The 17,639-nt window shown below is 34.7% G+C and overlaps 1 protein-coding gene across 1 annotated transcript in view; it reads right to left on the bottom strand.

The window, feature by feature from the left end:
- Kynu (kynureninase) overlaps positions 1-17,639 on the bottom strand; it is a 108,608-nt gene that overhangs the window by 33,360 nt on the left and 57,609 nt on the right. The window contains exons 9-10 of the mRNA XM_026388850.2: positions 2,327-2,425; positions 1,501-1,574 (exon numbers count right to left, since the gene is read on the bottom strand). Coding sequence (XP_026244635.1) covers positions 1,501-1,574; positions 2,327-2,425 — 173 coding nt within the window. The remainder of the gene's footprint in view (positions 1-1,500; positions 1,575-2,326; positions 2,426-17,639) is intronic.

The raw sequence follows: 17,639 nt of genomic DNA, 5'->3' as shown, positions 1-17,639 counted from the left end.
ATGTCACCCATCATGTTTTTAAAATTTCTCTTATTTTCGATTTTTAAAATATAGCTCCACATGTATCTATCACATATAGTAAAATGCTTAAGTGTTTACAGTTAGTGCTTTAGATTGCATCATCTCATTTTTTTTCTCACAAAATTTGACTATGAGGTAAATGCTGATAATATTTCCATTAAGAGGCCTAAACAGATCAGCAAGAAGTCAAGCTAGAATATGAACTTGGTCTACTATAATTTAAGTAAAGGGAGAATAAGAAATGGCTAGGGTGGTGAGTCATCACACAAAAGCAGGAAACATCTTGGGTACCACGTATGTGGAAAATAATTGTGCTATGTGAGATGCTATCAATGGGATTTGCTAAAAATATAGAGGAGGACTTTTAAAATATGTATAGTAACCTTATAGTATATACTTGATATTGTTCTCTGAGTATGTGAGACAGAAAAATCGAATGTAGTAACAACAACGAAGATGAATGACTTATTAAATGTCTGTCTAAAAGAAATGTGCTCTTTAATTTAAAAATTTTAAAATTGTGAAGAAATTTTAGACACTATTAAATAAATTATAGAAAACCATTTTAAATTCCTAGGATTTATATATGCACATAACTTCAGAAATGTGAGGTGCTGCAAGATCTATTACTAATTCCACTTCAATTCCTGTAAAGATTATACCACTCAGCCAGTGTCTGAAAGGATTCAGAAAACTAATCAAACATTATTATGTTATCTATTGGGAGTCTAGACAGTCTCCCCATCACACACATTCCAATACAACAACAATAAAAAGGCTTCCCCCCCCACTTCTCAGAATATTATTCCTTTATCTCCATACCAGATAAAATAAAAGGAACAGTTATAAGTTCCTCAGTCAAATAAAAATGTGTTGGTGTATTACATTTGCATTTATACTTGCTCTAAAACATAAAGAGAGTTATATAAAATAGAAAAGTACTACTTTTTTATGTCATCAGTGTTGTTCAGTGTTCAGCTTCTTCAGGTTTCATGGAAGATAAAATCTTTTAGGACAAAAGATATTCCCTACAAGCCATCCTGTAACATTTTATAGCTTTAAAGGTAGATTTAATTTTAATAATACATGCCACATTCAAGCCTCTATTAGGCACGGCTCTGGTTTTCTTTGATTTATTCATCAGTGTGAGGAATCCAAAATTTTCTAAAGTCTAATTTTTGAAAAACCAAATTCAAGCAGTCTTTTTTTTCATATAACCATTTGCTCTAGCTGATTGCAGTGGCTCATTTTAGCACTGAAGCTTCCCTTTTATGACTAAATTTCTTGTTCAACCAATTGAAGTCTTTCAAAAGCGTGTATTTTTGATAAAGCATTTTAATGTTAATAGAGTAGTAAAATAATTGCAATCCAATCCTGATTCCCATTGGATAGCATCTTAGAAATTTCTGTAAATTTTTCATACCATGAAAATGCATTTATTTGTTCATCACCAAAGAAGGATTGGAAGATGGTACTCACGTAGGTTTTATTGTGTGGGCATGCTTTTCATGGACAAAGGCACCAGCAAGACCTCCTGCTCCTGCATTTAAATACTGGATGGAAAATAAGTTAAATTTTATGAATTTACCTAAATATATTAAAAATAAACAATATCATAGTTTTTAAATGAAAATATAACATTTTACTTTAAAATTTTTGAACTTTTGAAATAAAACAGAATCTTGGGGCACCAAGATTTTCATTGTTAAATGAAAACCTAATGAAAATTTGTATTGTTAAGTTGATAACAAAACTGGTCTTTTTAAAATTTTGATCAAATTTTTCCTCAGTTAGTAGATAGTTTCATTGAGGTCTAATTTCAAAGCTCCTATCTTTAAATTATTTTAATTTTAATATTGAAATAATAATAAAATTATCACATTTTAAATGCCTATATTAAATTTGTTTTATTTTCACCTATTAATTAAATTGTTTTCAAATACCAAGCTGATTGCCTAAGAATTATATTTACATATGAAGAAATTTCACAGCTTACTAACACTAAGAATCCTAATCAATTTGAATTAAGTTCTAATTGTGGGACTCTTTCTCTAGAACCTTTTGATTTTTTCATAATAGCTTAGGAATTACAGAAATAAGTTCTCTGTAATGATGGAAGTGCTAAAATTAAATATCATATCATTCTTCATACAATTCTACTTATAACTAAAATCAGACCATACGGTAATGAAAGAAATGGAGCAAAGTAACTTCAATCTTTGAAATTGGCCCATGGAGCCAGTTTTTCCTTTAGATTAATATCAGTGTGAAATAAAAGGCTATAAATATGTTAAATTGTTTTTACCTTGTAGGAACACCAGCAGGCAAAATCGACTCCCCAGTCATGTAAGTGGAGTTCAACGTTTCCAACTGCATGTGCCAGATCAAAGCCAACAAAACAACCCTAAGGAAGAACATAAAAAATCTGAATTTACTGCAATGATTAAAAATAGTAATACAAATATCTTTAAGTAAATCTGTAGCAAATTGTTATGCCATAAGTCATGGTCCATCCTTTGATTCACAAAGACTATTTTCCCCCCTCTTCTTCACTAGGTTGACATTTGCACCAACAATCTAAAATCTGGCACCTTAGCAGAACACAAGGCATTAGCACCAGACTGTATCAGAAGTCACTGCATTTGTCCCACTACTCACTAGGGGGAAAGAGAGGGTTCACCTAAAACTATCCTTACTAAAGCTATAAAAAGGATCAATTTTTATTAAATAAGAGTGACTTATTTCTCATGTTTTTAAGGTTTGATGTATGACCACATTTAGAAATACGATGGTGACCACAAAGGAATGCACTTGTGTAATTGGTTGAGTTGTTAGCTTAACTAGTCACTTTAAAATTTCATGGATGGAGAACCAGTTTTGCATGAAAAAGCAAGTGATAGACAAACACTTGTGATTCATACTGGGTATCTGACAGACATTCTTTTGAAAATGTATAGTTTCACTTGAAGGAAAATAGCCTGTAGTATTTTTACTCAAGTGATAAAATTACTTTCCTAAACCAACTAGAATTGTGGAAAACTGGTATCCACTTCTATAAGCATGATTATTTCCCAGTATTGAGATATTTCTGATAAATTTAGTCACAAAGTATAATTTTAAAAATGTTTATAATTAAATGTCAATATTTAGAAAATATATATAATTCAATGAACCAAATATTTTCCAAATGATCAATGCTTGATGTTACAAATCATGTATAAATAGAAGAACTATTCAATATATAATATATTCAGTATAATCATATTTAATATACATCAATGGATTTTAATATAATAAGGTACAGAAAGTTTAGTGATTTCAGTGATTTTTCTTCACATTCCATAAAGCAACTCCTAAGAAGTTCTCACTTGTCAAGTTTTAGTGCAATATCAAAGAAAATCCACAATTAACTAAAAGGGCTGTTAAGCCACTTTTTGCCTTTTACAACAATATATTTGCATGAGTACCAATTATTTTATATGCTTCACCATGAAGAGGAAAACAAAGATTCAATGGAGAGGAAGTAGGTATAAAATGTCAGCTGTTATTTGTCAGATGTTAATGAATTCACCAAGGACTCTTTTTTAGCTTGTTTGTTCTAGAAAACATAATTTTTATAACAATATACTCTTTTATATTGAATTATATATTTTTTAGTTGTAGTTGGACACAATACCTTTATTTTATTTCTTCATTTTTTATGTGGTGCTGAGGATCAAACCCAGGGCCTCGCCTGTGCTAGGCAAGAGCTCTACGACTGAGCCACAACCCCAGCCCAACAATATATTTATTATGTTAGTAAGTAATAAACTTGCTGTTATTCTAAAATAAAGACACTTGAAAATTCTGTTTGAATTGCAAATACTGTAAATATAAATAGATCTAAACACATCAAGTCCTCTTTGAGATCCTTGATGATTGTTAAAAGTGTGTGATGGATTGGATATGAGGTGTCCTCCAAAAGTTCATGTGTGAGGGAATGGAAGAGTGTTCAGAAGTGAAATTATTAGATTGTGAGAGTTGTAATGTACTCTGTGGATTAAACCACTGATTCGGAATCACTGGGTGGTAACACAGGGTGTGGCTGGAGGAAGAAGGTAAATGAGAGCATGCCTTTTAGGTTTATATTTTGTCCCTGATAAGCAGAGCAATCTCTCTCTCTCTCTCTCTCTCTCTCTCTCTCTCTCTCTCTCTCTCTCTCTCTCTTTCTCTCTACTTTTTGACCCCATGTCCTGATTTGATTTTCTCCACTATGCCCTTCTGCCATGATGTTCTGCCTATTGGCCACAGAGCTATGGAGTCAGCTGATCATGGACTTAACCTCAGAAACTATGAGCAAAAATAGACCTTTTCTCCTCTTAAGTTGTTTCTGCGGGGTCTTTTGGCCAGAATGATGCAACAGCTAATTAAAACAAAGTATAAAGATTTTCCATTTCTAAAAAGCTTCAGAACTCCTGCTTTAGTACAAACAAGTTATCCAAGTACACACACTGTGGTCAGTTTCACTAATGGTTCTGATGCTTTGCTCTTTCTTGTATCCAAATACTTTGCTCTATAACTTTTCAGTTACTTCCACTGTGGGCAATGTGTAATTTTCAGCTGGTGTTCTCAGTCATCTGATTTGTTTGACCAAAAGAATAATGTTAACACATGTAAAAAAAGCAAAACAAAACAAACAAACAACAACAAAAGGAGTCTCCAAAACCACCTGTGTGGACTGGAGTTGTAGCTCAGTGGCAGAGCATTTGCCTAGTGCGATGAGGCACTGAGTTTGATCCTCAGCACCAGTAATAAATAAATTAAAAAATAAACAAACAAACAAATAAATAAATAAATGTACTGTGTCCATCTACAACTAAACATATTTAAGAAAGGAGGAGGAGGAGGAGGAGGAGGAGGAGGAGGAGGAGGAGGAGGAGGAGGAAGGAGGAAAAACCACCTGTGTGACTTGGCTTGCTGCTCTCTTAGGGAAGGACTTGCTTTGGTCAATCTGCCAGCCCATAAGGAAAAGAAATTTCTTCACCTGAGTTCAGCCTGTGTCTCCTGCATTACTACACCACTTGGTTGGCAGCAGATGCATAAATGAGGTTAGCTGACATTATCAGGACCTCTCCAGCCAAGTCCTGAGTAGATTAGCTGACACCAAGGTGACCCATAGATGAATGATTATTATTTCAAGGTAGCTGGTTCTCAAATAGTTTGTTACACAGCATTTTCATGGAAAGAACTAATGATACATACATTCAGTCCAAAAAGGGCAAGACATAATTTACCTGGTCTTAGGAATTGTAGCTGACATTCCAAGATGATCATAAGATGGGAGGTTAGAATTAGTTACTCTTGAGTTCCTTTTAGTTCTCCTGTTGGAACGAGCATTTATCTACGCTCAGCACTAAAGATATATATAATACAGACTCTAAAAATTGTTTTATCTAATCTTCAATTTTTTTAAAATCAGGACCTTTCTATTCAATGGTAGAGGGAAAGTTCATATTGTTCGGGAAAGAATTACAAAGATAATTTTGACTCCATGTGATTTCCTTATATATTGGCTCTAGACCCTAGCACTTCTTTTTTTAAAAAATTTCTTTAATTTCTATTTTTTCCCACATTTTTAAGTTGGTACATTAGAGTTGTATATAATGATGGTATTTATTGGTACATATTCATATATGCACCCGATATAACAATATAACTTGGCCAATGTCACTCCTCAGCATTTCCCCCTTCCTTCCCTACCTCCCACTCCTTGGTCCCTTTCCTCTATTGATCTTCTTTTGATTTTTAGGAGATCCATTCATACCTTTATTTTCTTTTTTTCCATTCTAGCTTCCTCATATGAGAGAAAACACACAACCCTTAACCTTCTGATTTAGACCTTTTTCACTTAAAATGATGGTCTCTAGTTCCATCCATTTTCCTGGAAATGTCATAATTTTATTTTTCTTTAGGGCTGAATAAAACTCCATTGTGTATATAGACTACATTTTCTTTATCCACTCATGCACTGTTAGATACCTAGGTGGGTTCCATAGTTTGACTATTGTGAATTGTGCTGCTATAAATATAAGTATGTATGTATCACTGTAGTAAGATGACTTTAATTCTTCAAGGTAAATACCCCAAAGTGGTATAGTTGTAGCCCCTAACAACCTCTCAGGCTCCAACTGTTCTTGGTTATTTACTTGCCACATGGTTTCAAGCATTTTGAGTGTATTAGTGGAAATTCACCCTGTTATAGAAAAGAAGCCAAATTTCTTTCTACTAAATTCCCAGACAACGGAACAACAAATAACTACTATCCAAATTGTACCTAAGTAGTAACTTTCTAATTTAATTGCATATGATCAAAATCATTTGACTTTCTCCATACTGAAACATTAAGATTTTTTTCTAAAAAATTGGGAGTTCATAACCCACTTCAATCTAATGTATGAAATATGATATGTCAAGAGCTTTGTAATGTTGTGAACAACCAATAAAAATAAATAAATAAATAAATAAAAGATTTTTTTTCTAGAAGACTAAATGATTCATTCCATATGAAAATCACTTTGTATATGAACTTGAGTTTAAAAAGAAAAACTGATAATTCCTTTCTGTTTTATCTCTGGTTTCATCCACTGTTGGTTTACCATTAGCACATGTACACACTAAAACTTTAGATTTCCTGCACCATCTAAGGAAAACTTTTATTGACTGGGATGATCTTCATCTCCTCCTCCTCCACCTCCTCCTCCTCTTCCTCCTCTTCTTCCTCCTATTCCTCTTCCTCCTTCTCCTCTTCCTTCTTCTTCAAATCAGGGATTTAACTCAGGAGTGTTTTACCAGTGAGCTACACCCACCTTTCTTTTTATTTTATTTTTTAAAATTTTTGAGATAGGGTCTTCCTAAATTGTGTAGGGCTTCACTAAATTGTTGAGGCTGGTCTTGAACTTGCCATACTCCTGCCTCAATCTCCCTGCTGGGATTACAGGTGTGCACTACCAGGCCTGGCTGAGATAATGTTCTTGATGTAAATAATTTTGCAGGATCAACTTTAGAATTTTTCAAACACCATTTAAGAATGAATAACCCCCATTTTTTTATTACAGGTGCTTTCCCTACAGAAGAGATATGCAGACAGTAAACTATTTGTATATAAAAAAATTATATTGGAATACCATGAACACCAGTCTTGCCTGTTTAATACAGACATGGTTCCTTTATGGCAGTAGAACTGAATAACTACATCAGACATCATATGATCCACATGGCCTAAAACATTTACTATGTTGTCTATAACAGAAAAAAGGTGCTTACTGCTACTCTGTGGCATTAGTTTCTCAAACAAAAACTCAATATATTGTAAAGTTGGTTAATTAAAAACTGTACTCATTATAATATGATGGCATCTAGTATTTCACAGGGAAAAAAAGTTCTTAACTGGCTTTATTATTGTTGCTTTTCTGGGGTTCCGGATAGATTTGTACTTTTTTCTTACCAAAAAGTTGAACTATACATATTATATTAATAAGAGTGGTTCTCTGTGCTTATGTAACTTTGAGAATGATAGAGAAGAAATACAATTAATTTTCATCCAGAATTAGAGGTAATCAAAGTTGTAGAACAATATTGAGGCTTGATAGTCATTATATATTTAGTTAGTTTGTGTTTTAAGATACACAGGTAGTACTGGAATTCCATTTGAAAAAAGTTAAAGCTTTCTCTGAATTTGATATCCTTTTCCTACTGAATAACACTTCTAATAAGAGCAATGATATTTTATTAAGCACTTTTAAACTAAACTTTTCATAAATATGTTTTTTTACAACTCAACTTTTCTTAGAAAACTCAAGGATAGAAAAGGCAGTGCTTTTATTTCATTTTTAATTATTTATAAAAAAAATGATACCAGAAACCACAAAACTTCACCTAGTAGATCCCATTATTAAAAGCCCTGTAGCCACAGCTGTGGCATCACATCAAAAAATCACTTGCAGTTTCTACAATATGTTTTAATGCATGTATAGTCCTTTCCATATGGATGGCAGAAAGGACCAGAAGATACAAATTTGAGATTACCACAAAGTGATTTTACAAAAGTGTCACTAGATGGCAGCATCTTAAAAAATAAAGAATGAAACTGAATAACTCCCAAACTACAGTCATCCTGGTAGATATTTTCATTATTCTACCTGTAAGAGTAGTTACACCATGTACATAGCCACAAACAGATACTCTTCACTTGATTTCCTCCTTTATGCAATTTTTAAAATAAAAATATTTTTCAAAACATTTTTATTTATAATTACCCATAGGTGTTTATACTCACATCGATGCAACCCATAATAGCATAGCAGTGTTCAGTCAACACATTATCTCACTCTATAGCCAATCCCTAAACTATTGCAGTAATTTTTCAACTAATCTGTAAACTCACAACCTGTCTTATTCTAAGCAACTCTCTAAATCACACATTTGAATAGAAAGGATTCCCAGATTCCAAGAAAGTGCCTGCATTAAGTTCTAAATGTAACTCAAAATCCTTGGTATGGCTCTTTATAATCTTAAATCCTGGTCTCTTCTAGCTCTCCTGCCTCAGAGTCCCCACACCACCCTCCCTTAATTTGCAAAAGTGGCTTCTTTTTTCTCATTTGCTAGGTACTATGTTTTGAATATCTACAATGTCTATATGTGTTGGGAACTCAATCCTCAAATTCAAATTAATGATATTTGGGGGTGAATCCTTTGGGGGTGACTATAATTAGAGAAGGTCAGGAGAATGAGGCCCTCATGATTGCATTACAGGCACTCTAAAGAGAAGAAGAGACACCAAAACTGGCACACTTGCTCTGCCTTGTCATGTGATGCCCTCCACTATGCTATGGTGCAGAAGAAGGTTCTCAGCAGGTGCCAGTGACTTGCTCTTGGACTTCCCAGCCTGCAAGAATCAAGAGTTGAATAAAGCTCTATTCCTTATAAACTACCCCGTCTATAGTTTTCACAGATAATGACCTAAGACACACACCTGCCTAACTCAGGTATTGTTCACAAGATAATTTCTACGGGGCAGTTCTTTTGCCATCTCTCTCCTCTCTGTCATCCTAGAGCTCTGTTTGTTTATCTCTCTTGCAGCATTTTGTAATCTCATTACCTCCTACTTTTGCATAATATGTACCAAAAGTATTGAAAAATAGGTAAACGAATGAACAAATAAATGTTGTGAGCCATCCATGGGCTGTGTGTGTGAACTATGCACATTTGAGCATATGAGGAGATGGTCTGGCATTGCACGCTGATAGGGCTGTGTGATGCAAATGCCTTTCCTCTCACTCTACCGTAATCCCACACAGTATACTGAGATGGGTATGACTTGCCAAGATGTCAGTCAATCTTCTGACCACATAACATCACCAAGCAAGACTCCACCCTTCGAAACTCTACCCCTTGCCTTATTTGAGTGGGATATTCTATCAAATGTCTTCTCCCCAATAAATAGGGAGTTTTGGGGGCTGGGGGTTCGCTCTCTTGTTCTTTCCAACACTGCCCAACGTGGAGCTGACACTTGGGGTAACTGAGCCGTCCTACCCTGACCTTAGAAACTCATGTTCGTGTTTTGCATGGTTTCTTTGCTGCATCCAGCTCCTTTGAACCCAGCTCATCTTGCCAGCCCAGCCAGCTGACGATTAATAAAGCCATGCAGTTATCAACAGATAGTCTTTCAACTGATGTTAAACTTTAAAAGAAGATAATTTGAGGCTGTATGGTGGCACTCACCTGTAATCCCAGGGTCTTGGAAGGCTGAGACAGGAGGATAGCAAGTTCGAAGCCAGCCTCAGCAATGGTGAAGCACTAAGCAACTCAGTGAGGCCCTATCTCTAAATTAAATACAAAAAAAAAAAAGGGCTGGGGATGTGGCTCAGTGGTTGAGTACCCCCACCCCCAATAAAAGATTCTTTGAGATCCTGTCTTTCTGATGCTATTTTATTATATACATTACTTGTTCAGATGTGGATTCTTTTAAAATAAAGTATCTTGGGCAAAAGAGTAATTAAAAATATGTTCAAAATCCCCCTAAATAAGGAATCACTCACGTGCTTTGCTCTTGCCATCTTCCTTATTGCAGCACCAAGGTTTCTTCTAATCAGTTGAATACTATGATACATAGGGATTGGGCTAAACTGTCCAGGGGAAGAGCTTATACATTCCCTCTCAACTTTGACTCATTATTTTTCTATTTATTAAAATAAAATATGAAATGGTGCAGCCAACATTTTTTTAAAGGTCTTAAAGTTTGGATAATTTTACTAATTCTGTAACAAATTGACTCTTGACCATTATTATTCAGTTAATTTCATTCTTCACCTTAAAAACTTCTCTGAATTCTAGAGACCATTAATAAGTGGCAGATTTAATTATAAGGGTAAATATGCTTTGGTATGCTTGTGGATTCTTGAATAAAAACAAAATATTAAAGTAGGTAAATAGCCTTTGTTCAAACCACTTGATTAACCACCCATTATTGTAGCCCTGTGGTCCCTGGGAGGTGCCTGCAAGACATGCCTATGGCTATTCATAAATTCAGTCTCTGAATATACACTGCCCAGACAATAGTGGATGAAATAGTCCCCTCATCAGTTTCACTAACTTTATGGTGGGCAAATTCCAGTTTCCCCACAGTCCCTTGGATGCTATTAATTTCCACTAGATGGTACTCCTATGTGACCTTCTTATGACTGAGACTGCAGCTTCTACATCATACCAACAAACAAAGTCTTTAGGTATTCTTTTGCTTATACAAAAGCAATAGGAAATAATGATAGGACTACACTGCTATAAGTTCAAAAAGTATTATTTTAAGAAGAAAGGGTATGATGGAAAATTTAAGGGAATGTTTTTTCCCAAAGTTATAGGGAAACCAGATATGTGGTGTACAACTAAAACCCAGCTACTCAGGAGGCTGAGACAGAAGAATTGCAGGTTTGAAGCCAGCCTGGGCAACTTAATGAGGCTCTGTCTCAAAATAAAAATACACAAAAGAGGATTCCTAGCATATGCAAAGCCCTTGGATCAATCTCCAGCACTGGGGGGAAAATGTTATAGGGAAGTGTGTGTGTGTGCACTTGACATGCTGGTTGACTCTATATAAATGGGTAGACAAACAGGGTTGGCTAGTCAACTCTGATATTAGGACTTTCCTAAGAAGTCCACAATTAGGGATTTGCTGGATGATGTTAGAAAGAAATGAAGAGTAGGACATAAGGTTTCTTACCATATTTTAGAGCATTTAACTTTTCAAAATACACTCAGGTGTTATGGTTAAAAAGTGTACATAGATGCTACGTTAAAAACAAAAACAGTCAAGTTGGGTAAGAGGGCTTCTAGCAGCTCATTAAATATCTCATTTCTGAGTGAATATCTTAAAAGTACATCCTTTCATGAAGACTTCATATATCAGTGCTTTCAAAAACCCCTGTTATTTTTCCTTTTATTCTGACTCTGTTTATAAGCAGCAACTAAGTATTATTTTGTATTAAGTTCATTCTGTACTAAAAGTCAATGTGTTATATGGGTCACAATTTCTTTCCAAAAATTAGTTTGGAAATAGAAGATACTGTTTTCTGCTACTTTTTAGTGCTTTATGTTCAGCCTTTACTTATTTATGCCAATAGCTCAGTAAGAATAGGAAGTCTTCCCTATTAAAATAGAAAACAATACAGAATGAAATAAACATACCAAGGGAAAGAGACAAGGTACAATCTTTCATGTAGAGCTCCAAGAAGACTTTAGAAACCAAACAGCATGGCAGACAGAATCAAAGGGTAATTTTCTGCAAGGCAGAGCTCTCATGCTACTTGGTTATATTAGTCCTAAGGCTCTTATAGATAATACATGAGACCAAAAAAAAAAAAAAGGATATCATAACATACATTGCAGAAAAAATAATCCACACAGTATTTTATCCAGGAATCCCACTATACGATAATTTTAAATGTTTGTAATGAAGTTCAGGAGCAAACAGGAATAGCAACAAGGTAAACTAGGACAGCTGACAAAATTTCACTTTCATACTTTTGATGAATTACTCTAAGATTAAGGTCTGATAGCCAGGTAAAGTTAGGAATGTCTGTAATCCCAGCTACACAGGAGGCTGAGGCAAGAGGATCACAAGTTCCAGGTCAGCATGGGCAATTTGGCAAAACTCTCTCTCAAAAATCAAAAATAAAAAGGCTGAGGATGCCTCTCAGTGATAGGCTCTATCCCTTGTCATTAAAAAAAATAGATTAAGGTCTAGTAACTTTAAATGTATATCTTGTGTATAGGGAAATATTACAAACATTATACACAATAAGTTGACTAGAAAATCCTTTGTCCTTGAGCTACTGATTGATATCACTTAGCATGTGTTAACAGAGGAGACAACAGGACTTTATAAAGTGAACAATGTTCATTTACACACACATGGGTTCATGCTAAGGAGTTAGCTGCTGTGAATATACTTGGGAGTTTCCAGAGAGTTTGATTTTAAACATAAGAAATCAAATAAAAGAGCAATTTGAATTAAAAAGCCTGTCATAAAAAAGTATAAATAGAAATCTGCACAGAAATCAAGGGACTTGTTGTATTAAAAATTATTACCTATAACTTGGAATCAGAACAAAGTGAGGATAAACATTTTAACCTGGTAATTTAAAAACTCTGGTTGTATTCAAGGATAAGTTAAAAAATGAAAATGAAATTCTTCCTGAAGTAGGCACTTATTTGTCAACCTGTGCAAATTACAGTAACATAATATTAGAGTAACAGGGTATTAAGATTTTATTCCTTATCAAGCTACATCCACCTATATCAAGCCATCCTTGATATTTTTATAAGGTGCAGTAGCTTATTGCTATAGTTACCATAAAAGAAAATATGATGGAAGTTTCCTGTTGAAAAATAAATCAACAGGGCATAAGATGTTGGAAAGAAAAGAGAGGACAAAAGCAAGTCAGGGACCTTGACTTTGGATGAAAGCCCTGGATTCATGAATGAGGATGGTAGACTTTGACTCAGATGTTGAAGGTGGCCAAGCTATCTCAATTTCTGGAGAACTTTCTGGGCTCAATTTATTTGCCAAAAGGGTACTTTTGCATATTTTTGAAATTAATACATGTAATCTAAGAGATTATTTGATTTTTAGGAGTCTACCAGCAATGAGATGTACATAACTAGTCAGTTACACTGTGGGAAAAATTGGTATGGAACAATCTGGCACCAACGTTACATTATGTTCCCTAATTATGAGAAAAGATGCCACCAAAAGGAAATACAGCTTTTGAACCTCAGTGGGAATGTATCTCCTTGAGCCAATTCAGAGGATGTGGTTTTGGACCAGTCATCAGGATAAATGAATCTGAACATGCATAACTATAATTTCTGTTGTGTTAAACTAAGACACATTAGTGGATCTTTCCTTAAAGCAGTGTTTGAAGAAATTTCCTATGAATCTCATCAGTCAGAATCTGTGCTTTTTAAAGGCAGAATTTTTTTTTTCTCATTCCCTATATTTATCTCTCTCTTTCCCTTAAACCCACAGCCTGACACAAAGTGAGCGGACAAATATCTGTATCAAAGAATAAAATTTCTTTAGAGTACTGTGCACCTCAACTACTTGGAAAGCTTGGGAATTTCTACTGGAATTCTGTCCAGAGTCATGTAGATTGGTTTTCCAATTATACTGAGACTTGCAAGCTGTTTTAATTAAAGACAGAGCTACTGCAAACACCCGAAAGGCACTGAAGAGGTGCTCATGGGAGTAATATTATAGCTGTCAGTGCTGGAAGCAATTGTCAATGGAGCAACTAGCCTGAGAGACCATCAAAAAAGAAAGATGGAGAGGCCGGTGACTTGGGGCCTCTTAAATTAGGAATAGTTGAGAGAGGTAGGTTTGAGGCTCTGAGAAGGGGCACTGCTTCATGTTGGCACTGATCAGAATCTCATGTGGAAATTAACTATCTTTGAAATTCCCTAGGCATGAAACACAAATCATGTATTTTCTATCTTTGTAAAAGCAACAATGACATCAAATATAGAGACAGAGGTCTCCAATTTAAAAAAAAAAAGGTAAGAAAAAAGGTAGGGTGTTATATATTTTTTTCTTTGACTTTTATAAATACTCTTTGCCATTACATGATTAGTTTGCATATATAAAAGGAGACAATGCAGAGAAAAGTTCTCTCCCAGCCAATGCAAAGAACTTGGGCATCAGCATCAGTAGATGCCAGTTCCAGGTTTCACTGGCTGGTTAAGTTGCCAAGCAAAAGTGCTTCACTTCTCTCAGGCTCAGTTGTCTCTGCTGAGACATAGTGCAGGCTGTTAACTATTAAAGTCGCTGGAAAAATTAGGTGTAGTGTGGCGCATGTCAAGTGTCTGCAGCTCTGTAGGTTATTAGCAATAGCTAGTATTATTGTCATTTGTACAATGTATGATTTCAGAAATAGATCTTCATTTTAGTTCTATTTCTAAAGTGTAGATATTGAGGGTGAGAATATAGTTCAGTGGTAGAGCACTTTCCTAGCTGGCATAATGGCCTGGGTTCCATGTAAGAGGGAGGGAAGGAGGGAGAGAAGGAAAGAGGAAGGAAGGAAGGAAGGAATGAAGGAAAGAGAAAGAAAGGGAATAGAGAGATTGATGAGACTGGCAAATCCAGAAATAAGAAGTGAGAGAAGGAGAGAAGGGGAACATTTTCTTAATGAAATTTAATGTGTAAATTTAGAAGAAATGAGACAGAGATAACAGCTGTGTGGAGAGTAAGAATAGAGGTTTTGGGAGACCTGAATAGAAAAACCAGCTGTAGGAAGTGGCTCATACTTATAATCCCAGAAACTCTGGAGGTGAGGCAGGAGGATTGCAAGTTTGGGGCTAGCCTAGGCAATTTAGTGAACTCCTGTCTCAAAACAATAAAGTAATTTAAAAAAAAGGCCTGGGGAATGTAGTTTAGTGGGTACAATCCATAGTCAGACACACACACGAGAAAGTAAAGCAAACCAGTCTTAAGACCTTAAAATTATACTTAGAAGTAGAAAAACCAGGAAAAAAAGACAATTTTTGTAGGACTATTTGATTATTCTCTTCTACAGGCTTTTTCTGGCCTTTGAAGGACTTCACACAAAATAGAGTTTGTTTGATTTATTTCAGAGGTCCAAAATGGGGAAATAGCTTAAGGTAATTTTCCAAGCATAATTTAGTTCACTTAATTTTTAATGACTTAAAAAAATCAGTATGTCCTAACTGAGTCAAAGAATACAAATGGAATTTGAAGAAATTTACAAAAAGTATCTCAATTTTCAGAATAATTAGCCATATAAACCATTCTGCAGAAATTTCAAATTATATTTAATGAACACAGTTCTGCTATTTTTGTTTTGTTTTGTTTCATTTTATTTTGTTTTTGGAACACTGTGATCCATCAAATTAGCCTGACCAACACTTTTGCTGATATACACACTCTTACCCATTTGCTGGCCTAAAAGGTACAGGTACGTGTTTAAAGATAAATCACTGTGGACAAAGCACTGTCAGGAGTCTGTGAGGTTCTCAGGGTTCATCCTTAATCAGTCACTGAACCGTCTACAGACATAAGCTTTCTAAATTGGATAGTTAACATAGGCACAGCAATAATTATAAGGCAATGCAAAAGGTAGTCAGTGAGACATTTTCCATCATGCTATAGAAGTCCAACAGGAAGATAAATTCATCCTGACACATAGGAGTAAAAAAATTTTTAATAATGAAGGTCAAGTGTTTCACATTCAGATTTTTACAAGAGTCAGTCAAGTAAAATAGGAGTTGGGCCTGTAAAATATACTTCACTTTGCCCTTTGCTGCAAGACTGCCACAACATAAGCATGAAAAACAAACATATATTTCATGCTTTTGTTTTGTCATCTCTCTATTCTTTCTTCATGCTTTTGTTTTGTTGCTCATAAACAAAGACACACAAACACACAAATACAAAACATGGAGGCAGGAGGTCTCTTATCTGGACATTCTCTGTGTGTATGGGTGACATTCCCAGGGTCTGGCTTTGATGATACACAAATTATGTGACAAATTATGTGAAGAAAAGCAGTGGGAAATATGATATTGACAATTTAGATATATGCAAAATCACAAAGATTTGGATATTTATGCCACAAGGGTGGCACAAGTGGAAGAGTGATGGTCATCAGCTGAGACAGGTGAGTTCTAGGAAATTCAACCAGGACATGTATTTAGCCTATTGCAGCCCTCCTAAGAAAGCATAGCTGAATTTCAGATGCATGATGACTTTTAACATTTAATTATCAATGTGTGCCAGTTTCATTATAAAGTAGATTTAAAGCACCTATTTAATCTACCCGTGATAATTATATAGATGGTATCCATAGTTATGTATGGAGACAGTCCCATTAAGTATGAGATCAAAGTATATTCTCCCCATAAAATATTTTTTCTACTGATTACTTTATCATTCTCAAAAATCAATTCCTCAACCAAATCTGTTTTTTTTATATTTAATTTACGTCAAACTTGACAATATTGCATGAAAGTCTATGGGATAATTCTTGAAGATCTCTCTCTTAAATTTGTCCACTTAAAAACAGTTTTTAAAGACAATAAGATAGTTTCTTCTTTTTATGCTACTTTCCTTAGGACAGATTATTTGCTGGGAAGATATGTTCTCCTCAACTCAACTAACTTTTGCCTAATCTTGTTGCCTAAATAATTTAGTGAAAGAACCAGAGTGTGAAGAATTCTACTGGAGAAATCTCTCATGTTTTATTGTGGATTTTTTTTTCACATTTAAGATCATTTGGAATTTCCTTTTGATTGCTATGACATAGAGCCTCCTTTTCCATTCTTAAAAAAGTAAGTGAAAAAAATCAGATGAGTTGTAGGAAATTCAACCATCATACATCAAATGATGTATACATTTCATATTGAAACACTTTCAATTTTTCAGCTTAACATAGACTTAGCCTTCCTTGGGTTGTTAAGAGGTATGAAAACTGGAATATTAGAGAAAATATCCTGACCCTTAAGGAACTAATTTTTTTTAAATAAAATACTCATCATTTACAGAAACTCTATATGTAATATCTCCTTTGGGAGATACTGAAATTAGATGTTATGAAGCTTGATAAAGAGAAACAGTTATCCTTGATAGCACTGAAGAGAGTGGTTGCAAAATCACAAATTCTGATTGACAACTGAGTGGCTTGATTTTCCCATATTTGTAATCCTAAAACAACATCTGGATTCCAGGTTTCTCTTCCATGGAGAATTAATCATTCTTTCTCCCATGGTTCATTTAATCAAATCTTAAATAAAACACCTGCTGAAAACTTCTTAGCAATAGCTTCAAAAACTTAGGTTCTTGGGGACTGAGCCTCACTAACATATTTCAGGTTATTGATGTTTGGCTCCTGCATGGATGAGTTCAAGGCCATGGGTAATTTATTATACATCTTCTCTTTTCTTTCTTTTTTTTTTTTTTTGGAATACTAGGGATTGAACCAAGAGATGTTCTGTCATTAAGTTACATCCTCAGCCCTTTTTTTTTGTTATTTTGAGACAGGGTCTTCCTTTTATTTTCCTTGCCTATAAGACTC

This window comes from Urocitellus parryii, chromosome 1 (assembly GCF_045843805.1).
Source record: "Urocitellus parryii isolate mUroPar1 chromosome 1, mUroPar1.hap1, whole genome shotgun sequence".
Lineage (NCBI taxonomy): Eukaryota > Metazoa > Chordata > Mammalia > Rodentia > Sciuridae > Urocitellus > Urocitellus parryii.
Note: the sequence above shows the minus strand (reverse complement) of the source record. Positions and strands in the feature narration are given on the sequence as shown.